At 40.9% G+C, this 27526-nt stretch overlaps 2 protein-coding genes and 1 long non-coding RNA gene across 4 annotated transcripts; 1 reads left to right on the forward strand and 2 right to left on the reverse strand.

Moving 5' to 3' along the window:
• The first annotated feature begins 498 nt into the window (after nt 1-498).
• Nucleotides 499-5463, forward strand: LOC125553046 (uncharacterized). Its single transcript, XR_007303891.2, has 3 exons — nt 499-1074; nt 4090-4152; nt 4252-5463. It is a non-coding gene; the product is annotated as an uncharacterized LOC125553046 (long non-coding RNA).
• A 3633-nt stretch (nt 5464-9096) lies between these two features.
• On the reverse strand, nt 9097-16385 carry LOC125553045 (uncharacterized). 2 transcript variants are annotated; one of them, XM_048716793.2, is made up of 3 exons: nt 15514-16385; nt 14574-14709; nt 9097-12362 (listed from the first exon to the last, which is right to left on the reverse strand). In XM_048716793.2, the coding sequence occupies exons 1-3, from the start codon at nt 16291-16293 to the stop codon at nt 12262-12264; spliced, it is 1017 nt and encodes a 338-aa protein (XP_048572750.1). In that variant the 5' UTR covers nt 16294-16385; the 3' UTR covers nt 9097-12261. The 2 variants fall into 2 exon arrangements, with proteins under 2 accessions (XP_048572750.1, XP_048572752.1); XM_048716795.2 differs by lacking the exon at nt 14574-14709 and having other exon boundaries at nt 15514-16383.
• A 4139-nt stretch (nt 16386-20524) lies between these two features.
• ACBP4 (acyl-CoA binding protein 4) lies at nt 20525-27291 on the reverse strand. Its single transcript, XM_048716792.2, has 17 exons — nt 26928-27291; nt 26762-26832; nt 26458-26521; nt 26303-26377; nt 25945-26154; nt 25749-25826; nt 25245-25355; nt 25097-25163; nt 24926-24987; nt 23963-24102; nt 23213-23339; nt 23019-23133; nt 21992-22080; nt 21831-21914; nt 21595-21747; nt 21192-21347; nt 20525-20971 (listed from the first exon to the last, which is right to left on the reverse strand). The coding sequence occupies exons 1-17, from the start codon at nt 27069-27071 to the stop codon at nt 20708-20710; spliced, it is 2010 nt and encodes a 669-aa protein (XP_048572749.1). The 5' UTR covers nt 27072-27291; the 3' UTR covers nt 20525-20707.
• Nucleotides 27292-27526: the final 235 nt, after the last annotated feature.

A 27526-nucleotide genomic window follows, 5' to 3' on the forward strand; every position in this document is an offset into this window, starting at 1 on the left:
ATAACTGAATATTTTCTCATCTGGATTTTGAGTATTTAAAACAATTCTAACTCAAATTAAATCATACGAGAGAAAAGGCAAGATGAATCCTTCAATGTTAAAAAGAGTTGGAAGTGCTTTAAATGTTATTTGGATATTTATCTGGAGTTCTAAAAATATATTCTATGGGACATTTATAAAGACCCATATAGATTTTGTAAAAATGTTTTGTGTATTTTTGTTTCGTATTTTTCTGGAAAACAAAGTTCACTGATTTCTAACATATCCATAATATTTTACTGACTATTTTTGTTTTCTTTTAGGAATTATTGCGGTATTTTTTATCTAGCTATTTTAATTTCTGTTGCACAGTCTTTTATTAAAACAAAACAATCGCACTGTGCAGTCGGGCTGCACAGTGGCACAGTGGCCCAGTTGCAACAGCTGGCAGGCCGGCCGGCCCAGCGCAACCCTCTCCTTTTTTTTTCTCTGACGCTGACGCTGGGACCCGCCAGGTCATCTCCTTCCTCCACTCGAACTCCCCTTCCTGTACGAACCAATCTGCCCTTCCTGTACGAGAGCGCCGCTGCTGCCGAACCAACCTGCCCTCGATTCGGCCAGATCCCTAACCCCCGATCCGATTCATGGACACCAGACGGTCCCTCTTGCTCCTCTAGTCCGATTCCCGCAAACCGCTGCTTAATTTCCCCCTCGGAACGGCGCCCAGATCTCGCCGGAGTCCGCCGCCGCCGGAAGCTCTTCCGCCGGCCGAAATCGTCGCCACCGCGGGTCCCCCAGCACCTCGTGTTCCCCCTGTAGTGTTCCCCTTGTTTCCCTCTAGCTCCCTCATCTTCTAGTTCTCGCAGGGAAGCGCCGTACCGAGCACATCGAGCTCGCCCCGACGAAGACCCCACTGCCCGAGCTCCAGCCACCGCTGCCCGAGGGAGCTACCTTCACCACCGACGACCCCATCATCCTCACTGTTGAACTCCGTGTCCGCCAGTCAACTCTACTTCGCCGGAGTACGACCGGAGGAGTGCCGCCGCGGCGCCGCCCACGCCCGAACTTGCCGCCATCGTTTTCTTCAAGCTCACGGTGAGCACGTGCGCCCAGAACACCCTCCATCCAATCTGCATGCGACACCTAGCAACGCGCTACAGTAACCGCAGTTCATAATCATTCTTTTTACAGATTTTTACCCAATTTTCAACTAGCTATATCTTGAGATCCGTAACTCCAAATTCATCAATTCTTTTTCCTGTGTATTCGCAGAGACCAGGCGAGTACCGTAGAACTAAATTTTCACATTTTTGAACTGTTTAAATTTGAATTTGATCAAATTTAAATTTAACCTTTCGGTGGCCATATCTTTCAAACCGTTTATCCAAATTAGTTGATTCTTTTTGCGTTGTGATCCTACTAGCACGTAGATAATATATACCTACTGATATGTTCTGTTATTTATGTTTTATTTGAATTATTTGTTGTTGGCTTTATTGTGGTGTTATGTGATTACGGTTTATTAATCAGTGCCTTCATTAAACGTATGATTGTCCTGGGTGTGAAGCGTATCAGAATTAAGCGTTAGAGTACTTCAGCACCTTTCAAGGCAAGTTTGCACCTTTGATTTTGCTCATCCTATATTCTGCTATGCATGTGTGATTTTTATGCTATGATATGTGCTTAGTTTGATCTGTATATTCTCTGTTGTCATATTTGGGTATTTATTGTATTATGTGATGGTGTGATTAGCTTGCCATGGTAGACGTGGGCATGTGTCGAGTGATCCATGAAAGTGGTGAGTGTTTCTAGCCGTAGGCTCGGGATTATTAACTAGGTGTCACTGGCAGAGCGCTCTATTATCCCTAGAGAATGCGCCATTGACAGAGCACACTTGAGGCGAGGTATAGTTTTCCGAAGTTAAATCAGATGAATGCGTCCTTGGCAGAGTGCTCTATTGTTCCTAGAGAATGCGCCACTGACAGAGCGCACTTGAAATACTTCTGAAATTCTTGTCATGTTTACTTAGAATCATTGGGGTTATCTTGAGCGAATAAATTAGAGGCGGTTGTAAGTTCAGTTAGTGGAGGTAGGTGAAGACAATCTTCTACAAACCAATTTGAGTGTTCTGTTTGTCATTCTTTGCTTGTGGATGTAGGTTTGTTATATCATATTATGTGATTTGCCAATACATTTAATGTATTGACCCTTATGGCTGTAACTTATTATGTTGTAGGATTTTTAGATGATCAATGAGATACAGTAGGGTCGCGAGTCTTCAGTCAGCATTTTCGCCATGGGCATTGATAGGATTCATCGTTTATTATGCTACACTGTTGTTATTGAATAAAGTTAGCTATGTGCGAGAGCGGCATATAGCGAACGGGCTCGCACGCTCCTGGTATGTGTGCCAATGGGACAAGGTCACGTGGGGATTGCAGTTATGGCTAATGAAGAATACTGACTGGTATACACGAAGGGAACAGTGCACGAATGGGCATGGGTCCGTAGATTCTGCATGACAGAGTTAGGGAGAGCCCTGACGGCGTTTGTCAGCTAAACGGAGAGCCCCCAGTTAGGATGGAGGGATGCATTGAAATTTGTAGCTTGCAATGCGTCACCTGGTTTTGGACAGGTTCCCGTTGCTGGCCGCCTGAAGTACAAGAAAACAAGTAAATATATGTATGTTATGAGCTAGCAATTTTGATTGTTTCACAACTAAAGTGAACACTACAACCCAATCAATAATATAACATGTTTACGGCTCAGCCACTTTGCATCACGTCTTCAAAAACATCGTCCAGTGAGTTGGTGGATAAATGAATATTTCTCTTTTATGTTCATCTTTGAACACCCCAAATGCCTGCCCCTACCACATGTTGTTGGCTTTCGAATTTAAAACTTTTAAATAATTTCAACCAAAATTTAAATCAAGTTTTTTTTTTGCGGGTGAAATCAAGTTTCATTTTCAGATTCGTATTGCTTGTGATGAGGGCTTTCAAATAAGATCCATTTTGTATATGTTTTGATGATTTTTTTACCCGCAAAGAAAATGTTAAGTTCTAATCATTGAACCTTAGTGTGAGCTGATAAAATCGTAGGATTTAGAAACATGAAGATCGAAATCTAAAATTTAGTGCAAGCGAACAATAAAATCACAAGTTTCCATAAACAGTGAACGTCTTAAACATAAGTTTTTGATACTTAAAACTTGTGTTCCCTCGTGCGAAATCCAACAAATTTGCGGATTGCGAGGCAACCGGGTGGCCGTGCAGGGCTGGGCAGGTGCTCCCGCACATACGTGCCCCTATGAATTTTTTGATTGGTTTCCCTCAAGCTTTCCGTCGCTTAGAATTGAATTGTCTTTTAAAAAAACACTCTAATATTGAATTGAATTGAAACTAGAGGGAACACCGTAATTTTATTGTTTCTTTTCTTATCTTTTCCAGGTTCTTTACATGTTATTTAAAAAAATTGGCTAAAACACACATGGTTAAAATAAAAAAATATTTACGTACATCAAAGAAAGGTTCACGGATATACAAAAAGTTCCCGCGTATTTGAAAAGTATTTTTTATACATGTGTTAAAAATATTCATCATGTTAAAAAATCATTGCATATTTTAAAAAATTATCATGTATTTTGAAATGAGTGAAAATGTTCATCGCGTATTAAAAAATATTCATTGAAATTTTTAAAAATTGTGCCTCGTGTATTTTTCTAAAAAAATCATTGTGGTTTTCAAAATTATCAATAGTGTAATTAAAAACCTCTTACGGTATATTGAAAAGTGTTCATTTTGTATTAAAATTATTCAACATGTAATTAAAAATATTCGCCGTGTATTAAAAAATGACATATCTTTAGAAAACATCGTTGGTAAAAAATCATTCTGCATTTTAAAAATGAATAATGTATCGCAATGTACTCGCGTATGTTTTTTTATACAAATGCAAACGCATGCGCTTATACATATGCGCAAACACTTGCTCGTGTATGTGTTGGAACTCGGAATTGTTTCATGTTCCGACACATTTTTGTGCCAACCATATAATAAAAAGCTATGTCCCAGCTAACTGCCCCATGCATTTGTTTTGTTTGTCCAACAGTACATGCAATTGCTGTTTGACCGGGAGGCGAGCGAAAACTACAGAAAGAGGCGAACAAAAATAGTAAGTTTTTCAAACATGAATTGTTTTTTCAGTGCATGTTCAAACCTACTATCACAGGTTGTAACAGACTCCTACTTTGGTGGACTCAAATGTACTCAGGCCCCGGGAATGAAGATGAACACGGGATTGGAATTGCACGCTAGAAATGTTGGAGAAGTAATCCATTCGGCTGGCTAAAATGAATGAGCGGTCAATGTGGGGTACTTTGCCGCCGCGTGTAAACGTAGGCCTGTGCGTCCTGTGGCACATTTTTTTAGGGGTTCGTCCTGTGGCACATGCAGTAGCGGAGCTACACAATTTTTGTTGGACGGGCCAAGCTGAAGGGACGCATTGTTTTTCTCCCACATGATCTAACTTTTGCCTTCATTATTCACTGTTTTGGTCGTGGATTGGGCGGGCCACGGTCATGTTTTGTTTCAACTAAGCTCCGCCACTGGGCACATGTGTGTGCAGAACCCCAACGCCGTTTTCCACGAAACGTCGTTAGTTAGCACGTGGGCCCAGCTGTGCCGTACACGATCGAAACAATATGATTTACACACAACCTATACACCAGAAAATACGGGAGGTGGCCCATATCGCGAAGCAGACGAGTGCCCACCGATTCCGTGAGCAGGCGAGCTCGTCCGCTCTTATGTATTTCCGGCTATGTGCTATTCAGTTTGTAATACTTTATAAATTCTGGATCAAACGTTATAGTAAATGATACACTTGTTACTTTGGTATTTATATGTACTGTGTGTGTTAGCAAGTCGATTAAGGGACTAGCACAGTAAGTACAGAGACATCAAATTTTATCAGGTTCGGGTCATTACACCTTTTTTGGCAACTTAGCATTTTTGTCTGGCAACCAAGCATGTTTAAACCTGCTAACTAAACACCCTAAGTATGTGACAACTAAGCATACTAAACTTTTCTGGAAACTAAGCATTTTTATAGTCTGGCAACTAAGCATGTTTAAATTCGGTAACTAAATTCCCTAAGTATTTGGTAACTAAATAATGTCTGGCAACTAAGTATGTTTAAATCCGGTAACTAAATACCCTAAGTATTCGGTAACTAAAAAATGTATGGCAACTAAGTATGTTTAAATCCAGTAAGTAAATACCCGAAGTATCTGGTAACTAAAAGATATCTAGCAGCTAAAAGCATTTTTGTAATTTTGAAATAAGTAGTACATTTCACTTGGTAACTATGTATTTTTAAAATTGACAACAGAGTTTTTTGTAATCTGGCAACTAAGCATGTTAATTTTTTTGGCAACTAAATACTTTTTATATGTGGCAAATAAGTACTTTCAAACTTGGTAACCATTTTTTTTTAATTTGACAGCTAAGCATGTAAAAATCCGACAACTTTTTGTTTTGAGCAACTTAAAATCTGACAACTAAGTGCTTGTAATCGGAAGTATAAACTTCTTTTGACAAACTAAGCATCCCCACAGAAAAAAATATCCTTCAAAAGCAAAAGTTAATAGTTTTATCAGTTTTTCCATCGATTGTACTATACTTCTCAGTTCTGCCACTAAATTTTTTCAATCTTCCACGGTTACAGTAGTTGCGTGCTCAAAAAAGCATTTTTTTCACCGTTACCGTCAAATCAATAGACGTTGACCACGTTATATGACTATAATGCGCTGGTCTCATTTGCAAGATCTCTCTCCACGTTATATGCCCAACCTGTCAAGGAGTAGGAAAAGAAATTACAAGAAAAAAGAGTAACAAGGTGTATCAAAGAACCAGAGACCTCAGGTGAGCGAGCAAGCTCACCACCACATCCAATCGTAGTAGCATTTGTTTAAAGAGCAGATGTACTTAACCTTATTCAATACCTAACCTGCTCATATCAGTTTCCCTAGCCGGAACCACAATCCTAGCCGCCGCCTGCTGATCCTCAATTGTAACCGCAGGTCGCCAGGCTGCCCGCCCAGCTCCGACGCCTCCACTCGCCGCAGCCGCCGCGCTGCCCACCCAGCGCCGCTACCCGTCGCGGCTTTGGCGCCGCCTCCCGCCCAGCACCGCCACTCGAGGCAGGCAGCTCCGGCGCTTCTCCCGCCTGACTCCGCAGCTCCTCCCGAGTCCAGCTCCGCCACCTCCCAGCATGTCATAGCCTCTGAAATTCCGGCAGGGTGAGTATGCTAATTTTTAGTGTGGTGCGTGTGTGGCTCATAGTAGCTTGTAGAGATGGAATTTCTTGTGTAGAATTTGTAATAGCTGATTGGTGTGGTGCCTTATTGATACTCTCGTACAATTTGGTACACATGTTCTGATGGTCAGGATGGATACGGATACTAGAATTAGAAAGGGCTGCACATGTGAAGTTTGTAAACCTTGGTGCATTTGTGTTGTTTTCATAAAAATGGGCAGGCACCATGCTGAAATTTTCAGAGAACTTTACAAAATCATGTGCTCCTGCTATCATATTTGTTGTTGCTGTCAATTAGAAACAATATTATATACTGTTCTGTTTAAATATTACTATTTACCTAAAGGATGTATGACATATATTTCCATCTACATCAAAACTTCCCCTTAGCACACGTCTACCTTCGATCAAACGGGATAGGGGGTATTTTTGTCATCTACCTTCGATCAATGTCCTTTGACATGGCAGTAACAGTGAAAATGGCTTTTTTTAGCACGCATCTAGCGGAACAATGGCATTTTTTAGCAGTGAAACCTTTTAGTAATAGAACTGAGTAGTGTAGTACAGCCGATGACAAAACTGATAAAAACCCACAAGCTAATAACACGGAGGCGTTGTTTTTTTTTTGAAAGAAAACATCCACTTTATTAATTGGAAATGATAGTTACATCGTCTATAAGAAAAGATACAATATTCTCCATAGGCTCCTCAAACCAATCTCTAGTTACAGAAACTTTCGCTAGCCTAGCAAGTTCATGAGCAACCTTATTAGCTACCCTATTATAATGTTCAAATCTAGTCAACGGAAAATGGCATGCCATGAAATAGCAATCCTCGAATACTGCCGCTGCAACTCCCGCCGATTGTCCTCCATTCTTCATTGTGTCGATGACTTCCATATTATCAGAGTTAATAATAAGACGATTGCATCCCATCTTTTGTGCAAGAATTAAACCAAACCTAAGAGCCATCGCTTCTGCTGTTAGTACATCAGCACACCAATCGATCTTCCAATTTCCGCCAGCAGTGAAGTTTCCTTTGTCATCTCTGAGCACCACACCTGCCGTGCCCCTGAGTAGATCATGGTCAAAAAAAGCGTCAACATTTAGTTTAACAAAACCCATAGGAGGTCGGCTCCATCCTTCTTTTCTACTAGTCGCACTAGGGGAGTGGGCATTCACATAGTTTGCAGTTATAGCACGAATCCCCATCGAAATCTGATTCACTTCTTGAGATTTCTCTTCATGAACCAACATGCGTCTCTCCCACCATAAATACCAGACGGTTATCGCAATTAATTCATTTGTATTTTGGCAACCTAATATAGATAGTTCTTTCAAAAACTTGTGAGCAGTGGCTGCTTTTTTACCGTCGCTAGCTAGTAGTACTACTAGTACCTTTACTTCTACCTCTCTGCCGCCGCATGCCCTCGCACAGCTGTTGCATGGGCTGCAACTTCCCGCCGCCGCAGGGGAACGCGCAGGTACGGCGCTGCTCTGTAGTAGGGTCCATTCAAATATCATGTTTCTATATGGAATGTTCTAGAGTTGTAGAACATCCGAAGTTGGTATTCATTTCCTTTGATGTAACAATTCAAGTGGCAGCCAAACAGAAAAAGAAAAGGGCGCTAATCTGCGCCGCCGGCGCACCGGCCCAAAATTTGGGCCGGTCGCATCCGCGCCGTACGATGCAAGGCATCTTGTCCACCAGATCAGCTTCCCCGCTTCATTCCCCCACCCATCGTCCCGAGCGAGTAGGAGAAAAATTCCTCTCGCCCCATCAAATCGACCCGCCATGCCCCTGCCCACCACGACCACCTACCCCCGCCCACCACGCAGGTCGCCGCCCCCGCCATGGGTCTGAGTTCGCCGTCGCTGCCCCCGTCGTGGGTCGGAGTTCGCCGTCGCCGCGTCTCCACTCCTCCCCCTAGTCTTCCCATGTCCATGCCTAGCAACCATGCACCTCCTCCTCCCCCGTAATCCTTCGCATGCTTCTACTGCAGCACCGGCCAACTCGCCGGCGGCAGCCCGACAACGCCCCCACGGTCGCAACTCTGATTGTGGTGCCCAAAAAAACAGAACATGGTGGAAGCAAAAACAATGACAGGATCCAGCAAAAACAGAACATGGTGGAAGCAAAAAAGTAGACTCAGCTAGGGATTCAGTGGTCAATTGTAGCAAATAAGTAGACTAGTTCCAGCAGAAAAAACAATGATTGTAGCAAAATTAAGCACCGGTTCCAGCAGAAAACAAACTCGAACCGGGAAAGATTCAGTGGTCGATCGTAGCAAAAAAGTAGACTAATTCCAGAAAAAAAAACAATGATTGTAGCAAATTAAGCAATGTAGAACCCCAGGATCTCCTTCCTTCTTCCCCTGTGTCTTCTTCCCTAGGAAGCAGCCCCATAGCGCCGCCATGGACGAGCGACGCGCCCGGCCTAGAAGCACTGCCTGGCGCGTCACGCTGGTCGCCGCCCCTCACTGCCGTCATCTCATGTGTTTCTCGTCGGCTCCATGCATGCAGCAACATATGTCCCCGTAGTTGCAGCTCCCGGTGACGACGGTCGCAGCTCCGATGACGGCGGACGCAGCTTCGGGGTGCGGTGATTGCAGGTCGCAGCACCTCCGGCGATGAGCTCACAAAGAAACTGTACTCTCCGTCGGGTGTCGGTAGCAGCAAAAAGAACGAACGGTTGTAGCAAAAAAGGGTAACGGTTCCAGCAAATTAAAAGCTTGCCGTGCCGCCCGTCGTCGCCATTGTAGCAAAAATGTTAACCGATTGTAGTTTCTGTGGCTGCCGATTGCAGCAAAAATATGACACGGTTGTAGCAAGAAAAAAAATCGGCCGGTCACTGCGTATGGTGGTAGCAAACCATGTCACCGGTGGTAGCAAAACAAAACACTAGTTCCAGCAAAAAAAGAATCAGCGACAAATACAGTAGTTGGTTCCAGCAAAAAAAAGTTTATGGGTTATAGCATCCCTCACGGCGGATGTAGCATCTCCCATGACCGGTTGCAGCACTCCGTAGAAAAAGCAAAGCTGTGTGGGCACGTCCATGGTGATGTTGCATCGTCATGAGTGTTGACCTCGCAGCGGTGTGTGCGCAGGCAACGAGGGGGAGCGGAGGCTCGGACGTGAGGTGGCTGCTATTCAGTACCACCGCCTCCGATGAAGAAAACCAGCAGCTTGCGAGGTGTTGCTAGGGAGGAAAAAGAAGCAGCGGTGAAGTCTAGATGCAGACCGAGGAAGAAGAAGAAAGAAGAAAAGGATAAGGAATGTTTGGTGGAGAGTAGGCCACATTACCTAGTCCAGCTATACCCCGAGCAGAAAAACGGTTCGTTCGATCCCACTCGATCAATCGCATCCCGTGCGACCGGCCGAAGCTTCGGCCGGTGCGCCGGTTGGAAACGTTTACCAAAAGAAAAACGAAAAACAATTTTCAATTCTAAAAAGGCATTTGAACACAAATAAATTCATAAACCTTTACATCTGCAGTTAAAATATATTTTTTATGGTTTGAGATCACTATAGTTTATAACCGACTCGTGGCCTGGACTGACTCCGCACAAAGCACCCACACACGCAAACAACCAGAACTCTATCCACAACATATCTACCCTTTAAACGTTGATGTAGCAGGTTATTCACTTCCGTCTCTTCAGTGAATCCAAATATTCATGGGAACAAAAACGTCTGCAGCGCCTGAGCCTCCACAACTGCAATAGTTGATGCAGCAGTTCATCCCCGTTCCCTTCTCCTTCCCTGAATCAAAATATTCATGGAATATAAGCAGCACCTGTAGTCTTGAAACCAGCAGCTCCAATAATTGAGATTGAGGAAGCAGGTCTTCAGCCTCCCCGTCTCCTACACTGAATTTAACTATTCCTGGAACATAAACATCTCTGGCAACTGAAATCAGCACACCAATAAGCTTTATGGGTCAATAAAAATGCTTGTTATCTCAAATAATTAAACCAGCACATCGTTAACCTTCAAACCAACAATTGCAATAGATGATGCAACCAAGGATACCATGCCGAATAAAGTGTGTCAATAGATGTTCCATTCACACAACAGTTGTTTCCCTTGATCGTAAGGAGATCTCTGTACTTTGTTACTCCCTCCGTCTCGAAATAAATTACTCAACTTTGTACTAACTTTAGTATAAAGTTGAGTCACTTATTTTGGGACAGAGGGAGTAACATTTGTTGCAGAACCTGAGGCTCACCACAGGCTTATCAGATGTCTTGAGTTGTGTGCTTCCTCCTCACATAGCTTACAACAGATGTTTCCCAACACTATATTGAACTTTTTTCCCTGGACAGAAACAAGTCATGGTCAATACTAGACATATCAAACTCATGATAAAGAAACCAACAGAAAAAATATTAAAAAAGAATATATATAGACAATAAAAACAATAAGATATATTATGGCCAATGCACGCAATATAATGCAAAATGAACCCAATATTAAACTATTATCATATTTTATTAAATAAAGATATATGTTTAAATATATATTCACAATATGGACAACATTGAACTAAATAGAAAATCTAGAAGTCAAATCTCTTATTAATTTTAATATACTTATGAGCAAAACAAAATAATCATCATATTCATTTCATACTACTTCACACGATGCAAACAGCGATTCATCATCTAAAAATTAACTACAACATTATCGTTGAAACATTTTCATTCTATTTATTATATCATTATATCAATTTCGTTCTATTTATTATATATCCATTCAAACAATTTTAATATAATAGTTTGTGTTTTCAAAACTATATACAATATTTAATTAATAAAATTTTGAAAGCACCTTCCTTATAAATGATCTATATACAGTTAACAAATTAATTAATGAGTACAAAACCATAAATGAACACAGATTAACAAAATGAGATAATAATAATCATATAGTACCACAAGCTTATCAGACGTCTTGTGCTTTCTCTCCACACAAAACATAACTAATACATGATGTCATTTTTCCCTAACAAGTTGTGCTCTTCCTCCCCACATAGGTTACGCTCGCACGTTTCGCAAAACTATTGACTAATTGAATATTGCATGTCTTTTTTCTTAGGGAAACAAGGAGCATCAATACAAGGAAAAAACATATCAGTCATATTGAAGAGCCAACCTAGGATATATTCAACAAGACAAAGACAATAAAATGATATAATACAATTAATGTCCACTAAGATAGGATTGCTCCCTTTGTTATTTTTCTTAAGCATGCATTTTATCTAACGGTATAACACAAAATGAACCCAATAGTGAACTAGCACCATTTCTTCTAGTGAACGAAGATATACATTCAAAAACATGTTTACAAAGCAGACAACATTTTACCCACATTGGACTAAATAAATAATCTACATGTTGACTTATTATTTTTAAATCTAGCAGTCACTACAAGCAGGACAAAAATAGCACCTCACTAACAAACTAAGTGACATGCTAATTCCCATAGATCCATGCAAACAACTTTTAATCCTAACATGCTTTTTTTAATCCAGCACTCCCTACAAGGACAAAAATCGCACCTCGGTAACAGACTAAGCAACATGCTAATTCCTATAGATCCATGCAAACAACTTTTAATCCTAACATGTTATCTTTGACAATTAACTACTGCATGATGCTAGTAATTTTTGAAATCACTCCCTCAATCATGCAATAAACCAAGAAATAAAGGAAAAATCATGCAAGCCATACACGTTAACATCATGAGATAATAATTAAACCAAGGCATAACTTAGTAGCCTAACAATCTCACAACTAAAACAACATTAACATCTAATCATGCACATCTAATGAAAATCACTCATATAGTTAACAAATGCATCGAGTAACTATACTCTAATAGTGTTAATAAGATGTCATGATACGATAAAAGATAATTCAATGACTTCCCAGTTTCATCTGATGCATCACAAGACATAACAAAGTTATGAAGCACGGGCAGGCATCAAATTAGATGGTGAGTAGACGCAGTAGATCTGTAGAAAGAAATCGTCTATCCCCATCCTCTCTGATAATCCTCCTACTCCTGAAAACAATAAGAATTACAAGTGTGAATAAATATATGCATATACCCAAAAATAATATCAATTTACAAAAATAAATATCATGAAAACCCAATCTTTGGCCACTTCTAGCACAGAACATGCTACTTTATCTGAAGTAAACAATGCAGACAATAAACCTTGTAAAACTAATATCCATACATGAATCAATTTATCTAAAGTATACAATTGCATGCAACGGTACTACGATGATGGCAAATTACTGTTACTATCTTGTAACCAAGACCACCACCATCTCTATCTCCGTCTCTCGATTGATTGTGCGAATAGGTGATACACACATCTGTTTGTGTGGATCCTTGTCAATTATTTATCTCAGAAATTCCTTTTGCATGTCATAGTCTAAATATAGATGAGGATATTCACATCTATATTCTGACAATAAAAATAAAATAACGAATGTTTGGAGAGCCATAATCTGTGTGAAAGGTGATTGATATTTAATTATCATATCAAAATAAGTAATGTACAACATAGCTAATCACAACTGATATGTGACAGCTGATCATCAAAAGAAGGGCTACATAGCTATCACAGCCCACTTTATTGGTGATAATTGGAACCTTAGGAGTGTTATCATGTGGTACTAAACTTATCAATGCTGCTGTCTTAAGATATTATCAATGCTGCTGTCTTAAGATTATCAATGCTGCTATGTTGCACATATGAATGTTGTTGTCTAATAACTTGTCAATGTTTTGTATGGTGTTTAGGTTCATTTATGTGCCAGCTCCACAAATTGCAGAAGCTATAGCAGATGAACTGTATGAGACTTTGGTTGCTTGGAAATCTTGATGTGAAGCTTTCTGCCATGATTCTGGATAACTGCACCTCAAATGACAAGACAGTTGATCTATTGCTGAATAAGATAGGGAAAGAGAACTAATGCTGAAAGGTATGATGCTTCACATGCGATGTAGTGCACATGTTCTGAATTTGATAGTGAAGGATGGTTTGGATGTGTTGAAAGCTGCTAAAAAATTCCTAAGTGTAGCATTTTGGACAGCCACCCCAGAAAGGGTAGAGAAATTTGAGGAAATTGCTAAGTTTCAGAAAGTAAAAATGGGAAAACAGTTGGTACTTAACTGCAAGACTAGATGGAACTCTACTTTCACCATGCTCCATACTGCTTCTTCACCTTATAAGGCTGTGTTTGAGCGTGCAAAGAAGGTTGAGAAACTATATGACTGCTATCCTAGTGATGATGAATAGGCTTTTGCTTCTGATGTACTACCTCCCGTTTCAAATTATAAGATGTTTTGGATATTTCAACATGACCTACCTACGGATTGAAATGAGCAAACAAACACATTAAAATGTGTATACACATCCGAATCAGAAAAAAGCTAGATTGGGTACTCTTCTTGTAAGAAGATCAAAAATGAAATGTTGGTTGTTTGCTTCTCTATCCTACATGATGTTACTCCTGAAGAGTGCCATGGTCATGTTTCAGAAACCGTTGCTTCATTATGTAGCTTGTTGGAAGAATATCAGGTTGACAACAATGAAGATGATGTGGAATCATCACATTCCTCAAGGGCAGCACCAAAAGCTACAGCTTTAATGTCAATTCTCAATGCACGCGTTGCTCAGAAAAGGCCAGCTTTAATGTCAATTCTCAATGAGTTAGATCAGTACTTGATAGATGATTTGGTCCCATTGAGCAAAGAGCATTTTGATGTGTTGTACTGGTGGAAAGTGGCTGGTAGACGCTATCCTACATTGAGAAAAGTAGCAAGAGACATTTTTGCTATTCTGGTAACAACAGTTGCATCAGAATCTGCTTTTAGCACAAGTGGCAGGGTGGTATCAAACTGAGTGTATGGACCGACATTTAGAAACTTGTATTATTAAAACCAAAGCTTATAGTGGCAGCCTCAAACGCTAGCTCCAACGTGAAGAATAATAACATGCAGATATAAACCTTCAGCTGAGCTACTGCGATAGGGAAGGGAGAGAAGGTCATGCATGCTGTGTTAGCTCCACTGGCGACACAGACTGAAAATGGTCAGTTTTCACTCTAACACTATTCCTGCATTTTGTATGCCTATGCATATTGTAACCGCCCTCTGTTGGATGCTGTTTCCTGAACGGTGGTAGCAGTGTGCAGTCAAAATTAAACAACACCTGTGCTAATGTAGTATCAACTATCTTATCTCAATTGGGTGGCTCACCTCTCGAGCATCCATCGGATGGTAGGGAACCATGTTGCTTATCCTCGTTGATAATGCTCACAGCATGGTGGATTTGGAAGCAGTGAACCGCTGCCGTCTTAAACAGCAATAGACTTATAGACCTGATATCACTATGCTGCTCATCAGTAATACGTGCGGAGTCAGGATTCTGGGCTAAGGCAGGGGCAACTGGCCTACAGGCGTTACTACCAGCAGAGCAGGGTTTGTCCAAAAAGAATGAGACTCAATCAAAACATACACACGCTGAATAAGGATGTAAACGCTCGTGGGATATAGGATCAACCAGTTTGGATTATTTTAAGTAAGCAAGTGTAATTCCTTGCCGATTTCTATAGTCTCTGCCTGCTATATGTTTGCTGAATCAAACAGCATTCTTAGTTAAAGCAAAAATTGTAAGGATAGGCCAATTACAAAAACCCCAGACTGGGAATTAATCGCCAAGTACCAGAAACCCTGATTGTAGGAACCGAAATTGGTAAAGATACCACCTATCATTGCTCACCATTTGGTGTGCATCTTACTCCAATTCCATTGGTGCTTGCTGGGGAGTACTTACTCTAGTAGGTATTGTAACAGCAAAGAAGCTAAAAAAACATAAGAGTAAATGAATTCAAGAAAATCATGCATGAGTGGCATGCCATGGATTTGTAAGGGGACACGCAAAAATGTAGTGTAATTAGAAGGCACAAGCTGATCTGTGCAATCTTACTTCTCAAGCTTCACATATAAACTTGCAGCAGTACGGTACAAGTCAAAAGCCATACTTCTAATGATACTTCTCCGATATCGACCAGCCCAGCAAGACTAAACCCTACTTTCCCAATACGGTGCATTTTAGGTGATAAGATAGGTACCCTAAAGAAGTGAATATATATAGATATGGTTCAGAAATATCACAGGTCATCTGAAGTAAACATACCAGTGGGCCTGCCGAGGTAAACGCGGTGAAAAGATGACGGACAGCAGTTGGCTCTTCGTTGAACCTGGTGATGAGATCAGTGGCGGCCGCAATCGCCTGATGAAGATGTGCTAAACCAGCGGCAAGAACACCCCTGGTCAGGCCATACTGGAGTGCGACTCTTTGCAGGAAATCATCTGCATTTTCATTGAGGGCACGCAATTCTCTGAACCAAGTGGCAGCACCAACCCCAGCCTGCCCTAAATGTCCATTTATACTGTTGAGCTCACTGACGGCATACTTAAGGAACGATGACAGACGCCTTGACTGAGCAAGATCAAGGGATGCGAGTAGCACAGGATCAAAATCCGGCGGTGAGCTCTGCAGGCTTCGCGTGATCACTCTGGCATACTTGAGAGATCCACGGTTGGGATAGAACCTTTCATGGAGGATGTCCATGACCTTACGGTGCCCAAACTTCACCGCAGCTGTCGTGAGGATCGCCACGTTGCCCTCGATGACACCAGTCTGTAGGTCGTTCGCGAGCTTGGCGAGGCTGCCAGCCCGCTCCTGCAGATCCTCGAAGGTAGTGCGGGTGGCCCGCAGGGAGCTGAGCAGTAGCTGCGCGTATGTAGGCAGACGAAGCCACGGCCGCTCACCCCCGCCACCGCCGGCCCCTCCGCCGCCAGCCGCGCCGCCGAACGCCCCTCTGCCAGCCCCGCCGCCGCCAGCCCCTCCGACACCAGCCCCGCCGCCAAACGCCCCTCCACCGAACGCCCCGCCGCCGCCTGCCGCCGCCATCACCGCCAGGTACAACCGGATCCGCGGCGCCGTCGAGTGTGTGGGGGAGGGGGAGGGGAAGCGGATGTGCTAGAAGCGTCGACTGGGGAGAGGGGTGGGGTGCGGGTTGTTCGTGCGAGGATACCTAGCGTCCTTGGGCCTTAACACCGATCCAGCAGCTCCTGGGCCGGCTAGCAAGAGACTCGTTTCTTGCTCGGTGCTTCTCGCCCACATAGACCATTCTAAAAAAAAATCTCAGAAAAAAACATAGACCATTCTAAATATTCTCCGAAAAAAACATAGACCATTCTAAAAATAAATCTAAAATTATGAATATTGGTTTATTTTTTAAACCTCCCACCATCTGGCATTTTCGGTTTTTTTGTTCTTTTATTCCATTTTCCATTCTCTTTTCCTTTTTAGCTCTCTTTTCATTAATTTTTGTTTGCTCCTCTTCCTTTCTCTTTCTTTTATTTTGTTTATTTTCGTGTATTCTTAGGGGGTTTTGGCTTTTTATTGTTCTTATTGAGTTTTGCTTATTTTTATATTTTTGTTTGTTTTTTAAATGCATGCCAACTTTTCTAATACACGCTGAACATTCTGTTTGCATCATGTTGAGCATATTTTAAATATACACTTAACATTATTTGAATACATCTTGAACATTTGTCAAATGTACATTAAACACTTTGTAAATACACGATGCACATTTTTCAAACACGTTGAATATTCTTTTAAAGACATATCCAACATGAGTCATTTTTTGTTTTACCTTTCTATTCCCTTTAAAAAAAATCATTTTTTGTTTTTTTGGAACAATTTTCTGATTTCATTTTTAATTCTGTTTTATTTTTTCAGTTTCCATTTTTTGTTCATCATGTATAATAAAATTTTCCATTGTCTTTTCCCAAATGTTTGTTATGTACTTAAAGAAGGTTAATACCATATTACCAAAAAAACAGTTTGTATATAAAAAACAGTAGTGTATTAAAAATTGTCCACCATAAATACTTTAAAAAGTTGAACATGTATTAACAAAATGGTCGTTTTGTCCAAAATTTCTATCATGTATTAAAAAATTTGTTCAAGTGCATCTAGAAATTGTTCATCGAGTATTTAAAAAATGTTCATTGTTTATTTGACAATGTTAAACATGTATTTTGAACTGGTTCATTGTGAATTTCAAAATATGTGATTACGAAAAACGCATGAACATTTTTAAATAAACATGAAAAAGGTTAAAATAGTCATTAAAATACATGATTGACATTTTTAATACGTATGAACATTTTCTGGATACTAAATGAACACCTTTTTAACATTCATGGACATTTTTAGGTAAGAGATGAATTTCATCAAAGTACAATTCGAACATTTTTAAATATGCAATGTACATTTTTTTAACATGCGAGAAACCGTTTTGCTATACACAATGAATAAATATTATAAATACATATTGAATATATTTTTAAATGCACGTCAAACAACTGATTAGAGTACTAAAATATAAATATTTTCCAAATATATGCTTTTATGATATTTCTGAAAGTAAGGAAAAATGAAACTATAAGCACGTTTGGGCCCGACATGACCATTCTAAGTTGGGCTCTTTAATAGGGAGTTCTGGAGGCCAAAATTTTAAAAAAGAAATCAAAATGAAACCTTTTCAGTTTAAAAAATGCTGAAAAAATATACATGTGTACACGGAAGTAATGTATGTGTATTTTCAGAATTTTTTGTAACATAAAGGTATGGAATTTGACACTTTTCAAAATCCAGCCTCCATAGAGCTCGGCCTCCATTTGGCATTTTGGGTTATTTTCTGTTTTTGGTTTTGAATCTCTTTTATTTTTAGTTTTTCATTTCTTTTTTAAATGTCTTTTCATTTTTATGGTTTCCTCTTCCATTCTTTTTCTTTTTTATTTTTATTTTTATTTTCGTCTATTCTAGGGATTTTGTGTTTCTTTATTGTTCTTTTTTTTGTCGGTCGGAGGAGCCCGACAAAAAGTGTCGCTCGTGGCTTCGGATGGCAAGGCGGAGCAGAATTATTTTTTGAGAAGGCTTTGGGAAACCGGCCATGATCTTCAGAAGACGGCATAGTCGATTCGCCCTCGACCTGGAAGCAGCCAAACTTAAGAAAAGAGGAATCAGGAAGACTTGTTGAAGACAAAGAAGGTAGAGATCCTAACTATGGAAGGTAAGGATCCTATCAAAAGTCCATGTGTTTACTTGGAGCCTTGCACACACTTCATTGTCGACGGGAACTGTTCGAAAAGACAGGAAGATGGCAGATTCTTCAGTTGCCCCATTTGTAATACAACAGAAGATACTTAGCACCAGTCACTACTTTCATGTCGCATGGCGAGGTGCACTTGGGCTTTGGGGAATGAGCATTTACTCGAGCATGTGATATCAAATCAAGAAGAAGATGCCAGGTTGTGGTTGTTTTGGCTCTTCAAAACCACAAACCAACAGGATCTCGCACGGGTGCTAGTCACTATTTATGGGCTATATGGTGGGCTAGAAGGGAAGGCCATCCATGATAATGAATACCTAAGTCCTACCTCGACTTGGTGCTTTATAAACAGATACTCCTTCCATTCCTAAATAAAAGTCTTTTAGAGGTTTCTAATGGACTACAACATTCAGATGTATATAGACATATTTCAGAGTGTGGATTCACTCATTTTGCTCTGTATGTAGTCCCTTGTTGAAATCTCTAAAAAGACTTATATTTGAGAACAGAGGGAGTACTTGGAAGAGCTAGAGATAGGTCAGTCTCGGCCGTCCCCTACTAGCACCTTTTCTGCTAGGCGAATAAGATAGGCAAGTGGATTCCCCTGAAGGAGAAGCGGCAAAGATGAACATTAATGGTGGTCTATCACGCCTTGGCGATAGGGCGCTGCGGCGGTGGCCTGTAGAGACAAGCAGGGAAATTATCTTGGGGCTTCGGCTGTAGTTTTTGATTGTCTGGTCGGCCGGCATCTCTGGAAGTTTATGTGTGCAATGAGGCACTTGTGGTTGCTCAAGATCTTCATATTCAGCAGATGACCATAGCCTCGAAGTGCCTCGAGGTGGTTACAAATATCAAGCAGGGGGTGGCTACTATGTATGCTTGTGTTCTGGAGGAAATTAATTTTAGAAGGAGAGACTTCAGTAGTGTTAGCTTTCGTTTCAAGTCTAGAGATTGTAATTTTGAAGCACACGCCTTAGAAAAGGTTGCTTCTTCGTTATCTGTCAGTCGTCATGTGCGGCTAGGGATGGTTCTAGACATTGTTTGTATGCCCTATTATTTACAGATTGAATAAAGTCCCTAGTTGCCCTAAAAAAGACAAATGAGGTCGGATGTGAGGACTCCTCCACTGCTTTAACCAACTAGGGGATCCTATTTTTCCGGTTCTTTTTTTTGTTCATCAAGTATAGTAAAAATGTTCATTGTCTTCCCAAAACGTTATTGTGTATTTAAAGAAGGCTCATGTCATATTATAAAAAGCATTCAACTTGTATTGAAAAAATGTTCACCATTGTGTTAAAAAAATGTTTGTCATATACTTTAAAAAGGTTGATCTTGTATTAAGAAAAGGTCATCGCTTTTTCCAAAATTGTTCATCATGTATTAAAAAGAATTGTTCATGTGTATCTAGAAAATGTTCATCGCGTATTTCAGAAATGTTAATTATTTCTTCAACAATTTTTATAGTGTAATTTGAAAAGGTTCATTGTGCATTTTAAAAATATGTGATTACAAAATGCATGAATATTTTTATATACAAACGATGATTTTTAAATAGGTTCAAAAATACATGATGGACAATTTATAATACAAAATGATCAATTTCTTGATATGGGATGAACATTTTTCTTGATACCAACTGAACACTCTCTTCAATTCACGGACTTTTTTTAGATACGAGATTGATTTGGTAAAATACATGTTGAACTATTTATAAATACACAATGAACATTTTTTAATGGGTGATGTACATGTAATATTAAAAAGAGGAGATATGTTGTCGTAATGGTTAGCACACGTTTCAAACCGGCGTAAAACCCAAAAGATTTCGCACGTCATCCGCCACCGCCCCCCTCCTACCTGCCAGTCTCCAGAGGACCCTGATGATAAGAGCAGACCGTTGAGAATTTTGTGCGGAAACACAAACATTCAAATGAAATTGCGTATTCACCAGATAACTAATGCTTGATCATCGCAAGGAAACACACACATAGATTATTGCTTGGTCCTCAAATGAAATGGAGAAGAAGAAATTGCCGGGCGGACAAATCATCAAATGGCAAGTAGTACGTTTGTCTGTAGAATAGAATTAATGTAGAGTACAAGCAAGTATACCAACTGATCGCTGCCTGTGTATATATAGTATATGTATGGGGGTAAAGAAGGAGAAAGAAGCATGAATGAATGAATTTGCCTGCCCTATCACGACGACTCGGAATCATCGTCGTCTGGAGGGGTTCCGACAAGCCAGCCCCACACGCCGCCCGAGCCAGCTTGCTTCTTCTGCTTGGCGTCCAGCGCCGCCTGCTCCTGCTCGGAAGCCGCCTTCTGCCTTCGAAGGAGCTCCACCTCCCTCTCCAGTGCATCCAGACTCTGAAGCTTTTGCCGCAGCTCCGCCACGTCCACCTCCAGTTTGAAACATCTCGACTGCTCAGCGGCAAGTTGCCCACGGACAGCTTGAAGTTCCTACAAGGTTTTACATACATAGATGCGCAAAAATAAGGATCCACACAGTACAAGTGGTTTACTGGTTTAGACTTCTCTTACTTATTGTGTATATACAAACTAAAACTCATAGCTTGATTGATTCAAAGACTGTATATGCAGGACAAAAGGACAGGCAAACTAACTATGCCGTACGTAGGGGCAGAAATTGAGCAACTGGAAGATAGAAAACAAGACTCGCCTTTGTCAGCTCCGCATTTCTGGCCTCTGCTTCAGTTATCTCTTCTTTAAGCTGTACAGTTTGCAGTCCTTCCCTGTTAAGCGTTGCCTCTAGTTCGTCTTTCTCAGCTTTAAGGGCTGCCAAAAGTTGTTCATTTGCTTCATCATTTCTGTTTTTCTGAAACACAGCACAACACAATGACGTATAAAGCCAGTTTCAAGTACATCTTCCAAATAACAGAAAGTTGTATCAAATAATGTTGAATGTGCATATGTACCCAAAAAAATAGCTGCACCCTCTAGTTTAAATTTGTACAAACGGCATTTCTACAGTAACCGAGATTCAATAAATGCTTTCTGCTGTATTCAAGTTAGGTCAACATAGGCACCTCCAGGTAGTTCCAGATATTAGAGAGAAACATTACCGAATCAGCATTGTCCATGGCAATCTCCCGTATCTTCCCATCTTGAGAAATTTCAACCTCAGGTTCCAGCACCCTAGACGTGCTATCTGAGGTTGGTTGGTCCTTTGTGCTCGACTGCAAATCTAACTTTACACTAAGTTTAAGAGCATACACCTGTCCAGCACAGAGGAAAACAAAAGATTGAAATTTTGAAAGCGATTTCCAGGCATATAGATGATTAATAAAATGCCAGTTACCTCATTGCTGTACCGTCCATTGTATCCTCCAAAAGAAATGAGATAATCTTCTCCACTATAATTGCTATACAATAAAGTCATGCCCTAAAAATAATAGGGTGTAAATGTTACCAACCAAAAGAAAATCATTTCAACATTAACAAATTGCTCAAGAGGAATACCTCACTGGCAAGAGGAACACGTCCTTCTACAGTGCTAACAACCGACCATGCCAGAGTTGACATGTTAAGCACAAGTGTTTCGGAGACACCTGCAAGGACAAATGCATGAGATCACTAAATGCAAACATAAATCAAAATAAACTAAAGGTAAACTTAAAATTGACGGCCCGAAAACGCTGCCTAACTGCAACAGAAGTATTGACTTGACAAGAACCTGATGTTAACAAAGATGAGTGATACAGTGGCTACTCATCACAATTCCATAGCATTAACAAAGATGTGTGTTATCTTAATCCTCTTAAAGGAAAATAATAAGACAATACAATTTGCATTTCAAGACGACAAGTGCTTGAGCCATTGCTTTGTGGATTTGAATGAGATTTTGCAGAATACTTTCTGAGCTTATGTGGCATTGTGATTTCTCAACATAATGTGAGAAACCATCTCGTAAGTGAGGCACCAAGTTGCAAGCCAATACCTAAATTCAGCATATTCAACTGCTGAGTTAGTTTTGAGGTGCACAAGGAATTGTCTTGGTTCTATATGCAGGGAATGTTTAAGGAAACTGTGCCTCCCATAACTCTTCGCAGCACCTCCAATTAGCACTTAACAAATTAAACTGGGGAAATTATCTCAGGAAGTAAAAATCTACTAGTAATATGAACATATAAATATAGACTGAAAGCCATAAAGATTTCTCCAAGAAAACACCGATACTTCCAGCAACTAGCGTATCTGTTGGTTCTTGCTTTTGTTGGAATCATGGATAAGAAGACAGAAGCTAATGGACTGCACTGACTAAATATATGGTAAATGGCTTGATGTTTAATTGTTAACATATTTTTTATATTGTTTTCAACAATAGTCAAACGTATCCTCGTATTGGCGCTTTTCAGAAATGACGTATTTACGTATCTGTATCACCCCGATACTGATATGTGTATCCGTATTGAGGCAATCTAGGGTTTTTCTAATATTGTACGAGAAGAGCCGGAATGTACATAAGATCAGGCACTTAAAAACCTACCGCTTTTGTTATTGCCACCACCAACAATGTACCAATTCTCTCCAACAGTTGCACCTGCGTGACCAGCTCGTGGGCTTGGAATCGGGCCCTGCTGTTTGGGTCTTGACCATTCCATCTGTGATTCTAACATTAGAACTTAACAATCACAGGCAATGAATTAATCTTCAGAGTCCCAGCAAGAAATTTGTTCTTACCGTCTGCAAATCAAGGACATGTAGGTCATTAAAACATGTCGCATGAGATCCGCCGCCAAAAATTAGAAGATAGCGGTCAGCATGGCAAGCAGCAACATGGTCTGATCTAGGAGCAGGAGGGGTGCCTCTAAAACATAAAGCAAACATTAGAATACATTGAATCCAGAAATACGGTAATATCAAGTTCGGTGTCCAGAACAAGATTCAAATTTCACATCCAATATGCCTTCTCTGTTTTTCCCTTTCATTTCATTTGTCTCTTTCAATCAATTTAGTACTTCTATCAGTCCCATCTAATTGAGAAAAAATAAGTAGTAAACCAGTAATAATCCAACTAAGCGCTTCAGTTCAGAGATTCAAATATGCCTTCTCTGTTTTTCCCTTTCATTTCATTTGTCTCTTTCAATCAATTTAGTACTTCTATCAGTCCCATCTAATTGAGAAAAAATAAGTAGTAAACCAGTAATAATCCAACTAAGCGCTTCAGTTCAGAACTATTTAACATGAAGAGTAATCTACTTGAACAGCTTTTAAGCTAAGTTTATGGAGCATCTCACTAGGAAAAAAAAGCTTCAATCATAATAAAATAACTTGAAAGGCAACAAATGCACACGATGACCTACGTGTTCCAACTAAATTTAGTAGCACTTAACAGTAGTTCAGATACGATGAAGCTAACAATGTCACCAAATGAACAGTACATATCACAAAGATTATGCATGAGAGATCTACAGAGATTCCAGTACTCACATTGCATCCACATCATCCCATGTCATGGTTTCAAGATCAAGAATGTGCAAATCATTCAAAAGACATCGCTTTGCATCTTCGCCACCGAACACGACTAGAGTTGTTCCAACAAGAGTCACTGACTGACCTCCACGAGAAACCTGCAGCAGATGAAATTCGCATAAGTAATATACTTTAAATAACTAATTAGCCAATTTAGTATTTAGCAAGATTTTGTATCATTCATTCACTTAAGGGTGTTTGTGTTATCTCAGCAAGCACCGGAGAATTATTGCAACAACAAAACTAGACATGGCCATGAACTTAGTATTATACTCCGGATTTTGGTGCAAAATATAAAATGCCCTCACTTAGTATCATAAATGGACTGAGTCAAAATATTTCTTGTAAACATGATACATATATTTTGATGATGTGAAAGATGGCCCCAAGTTTGATACTGGTACCGCTAACACTGAACAAAAACTACCGCATAAGCTACGAATGAATTGGTCACCCCCAAAAATTGTATACATCTATGCAACTATATGCAATATGTTTCATAATTCCAAAGCTGAGAGTATGCTCTTTGGACTATGTTGCAGATTGCAAGTGTTCAGCTTGAACGAATAGAAGACTTCTCTGGACTTGGCCACAAAGTTAAAAGAACATGAGCTGAAGGCTATTATAATGATCAATCCAAGTTCATAGTTGCCAGAGAAAATTAGAACTGCACATAACTCACCACTCTTGAACCTTAACTATACCACATATAATAGTGTGTTAGCCCTTACTTAAGGCACATCATACTGTGTTAAACTAAAGTAAACTCTCGGATAAAATAAGGTATATGCCAATTGAAGAAACCATTAAGACATGCTTATCAAAGGACAGTGAAACAATAAACAAATATGTCATTCCAATTATAACTGATATAATAGGACAGGAGAGATCACAGATCTATGGGTTGAAGAAAATTATTACCGGTGGTTTTCCGTAAGTCTTGACAATCGACCAGGTACAAGTATGTGGATCAAATTCCTTCACTAGCATAAAAACACCAAAAACATAGTAACAACATCAACAAATATTCACAGATGTTAGATATGATTACATCACAGCGCTATGCAGACTGAAAAGTGACTTTTAGTAAACCTGTAATGCTGTCAGATGGATCTTTTGTATGCCCAGCAACAGAGAAGAATTTGTTACCGCATGATATCTACAAAGTGGTAGTGGGGGGTTAGCATCAGGTGGAAGATACTCATTAGCTGCAGCTATTACATATTTGTGTAAAATTTACCAAAGAATGGCCAGCACATGGAGAGACTTGTGCTGTTATAGCTGAATCAGATGTTCCTGCTTGCAATTTGGCATCAATCTTGGACCAAGTCAAACTCTTCAGATCCAAAACCTGCGGTTGGCACAAATTGTGGCAAAGAAAAACAAGAAGCATTGAGTCGGTGTTACTTAATTCTGTAGAAAAAACTATCGTTGTTCCCATGCATTGTTACAACATACTCAATTGAACAATAATAACAATCTAAGAGCATAAGATGACTGGAATTGTTACAGGGCATGCTTCAGCACCGCACTAATTTTACATAAGATCATTTAGCTTAGGGATTATGAATAAAAATGAATCACTAATTCTGAGAGCAGTGTGTACAGACAAAAACAATTGGTTGATGATGATTTAGTGACAAATATGCGACAAAATTTGTTCGTGTGCCTCCATGTCCAAGCTAACAAAAAATTAGAATGCATACATATGACATGCTGCATTATCACAGTTAGCTTCACAAACCTGAAGGTCACTAAGATAACGGCCATTGTGGTTTCCACCAAATATATACATTTTGTCTTGAAGAACAGTTGCTCCATGCTGCAGCAGCCAAAATTCACATCAATGCTACAAAAGTAAATATAGCAAACAGAAACAAAAGATAGGGTAATAACCCTACAAGTTTGAAAATAAAGAGGCAAGGGAACACATGGCTCACCTCATAGCGGGGTTTAGGCCGCTGGCCGCTAACAGACAATGCAGTCCATTCCTCGTGAGCACTGACAGTACTAAGACCTTCCAGAATAACAACTTTGTCTTGTGTCTCCACTGAACTTCCGTTTTCAGAAATGGTTTTTGGTTCTGGAATTGATGATGTTCCAGTTCCATTTGTCAAAGCCGGTACGATGTCCGGCTCTTCCTTTGGTTTCTTGTAAAACGAAATACAGATAATTTATTGATAAACCAATAAGTTCAAGGATATATAAGGTGGATTCAGAATACTCAGGCAAACAACAGAGAAGCAATGTATACTTGGGATATATATGTACCCAAATACATTATCTGACGTGACTTACATGCATTTCAATATCTACTACAGGCTGAGGGTTGATGAACTCAGGGATTCTAGAGTACCATCCAGGATCTTCCTCCTGCCACCATAACATCAATGTGTCAATACAACACTAGCGCAGATGCAACACACTGAAGAGCAACATGTAACTAGCTATACCTCCAGTATTTTGACAAAGAGACGCATCGCCTCTGCGGACGGCATGCTTCCAAGCCCATGCCAGCTGAAAACACAAGAGTATGACTAAGCAAGCAGCAGCAATTCAAGTGCGCGCACATGGCAATTGCTAAATTGGTGTTCACTGGGCATCTATCTATATGGACAGATAATTGTTCCAAAAGGCCAAACTAGTGAACTAGCGGCATATATAGGAAAATTGCACTATCTAGCTAGGAGTTGTGGCCTTTGCAGCAGCATATCTTAAGCTCGATGGAAGCCGGGAGTCAGGCTCGGAGACGCCAACCTCGTCCATTTGCTCTGCTCCACGGGGCTCCACGCCCTGGGCTTGGGCACGTTGCAGGGCCCGACCGTCGCCTGCGCCGAAACGAAAACCACGAGGTCAGTCGCCACCAGCCGAATTCCCGATCCCTGATCCCCACCATTTCGGCGGGCCTAGCCTAGGTCGTCACCTGCTGGTGGAGGCCGTAGAGGAGGAGGGCGACGTCGTTCTGGAAGCGGGAGATGGCGGCGGTGGAAGGGGCGCCGGCGCCGAAGCCGGCGTAGGCCGCGGCGGCGTAGAAGCGGTCGGGGTAGGCGATGCCGGAGCTGGCCATGGCCCTGCTGGATCTCCCTCGTCGAGATCTCCCGCCGACCGTCGCGCCGGCGCCGGCTGGAGGCGGGCGGGCGGCGGCTAGGGTTCGCTGCGGGCAGCCCCGCCTCTGCTTACTCGCCGCCGGGTGGGGGGAATGGGAGCGGGGGTCAGCGGCGCGGGGATGGGAGTGGGGATGGGAGTGGGGAGGGGTCTCCGGAGATCTGGAGGGAGACGGCGATCCGACGCTCGCTTCGTTGGCGGGGCGGGCCGAGGCGACGCTCCTTTAACGCGGCCGCTGAGGTGGACGGGGGAGGCCACGTGCGCGCGACACGTTGGTCCAGTGACGTGGTGGTGCAGAGTCGCCGGGGTTGCTTGCTCGCTCCGTGTCACACAATTTGTGAGTAAGAAGAGTTTACATGAATTTTGTACAATTTCTAAAGGAATTTATTTTAGTCCTCTTGGTTCCTAAGAATGAAT

This window comes from Triticum urartu, chromosome 4A (assembly GCF_056163025.1).
Source record: "Triticum urartu cultivar PI428250 chromosome 4A, HENAU_Tu73, whole genome shotgun sequence".
Lineage (NCBI taxonomy): Eukaryota > Viridiplantae > Streptophyta > Magnoliopsida > Poales > Poaceae > Triticum > Triticum urartu.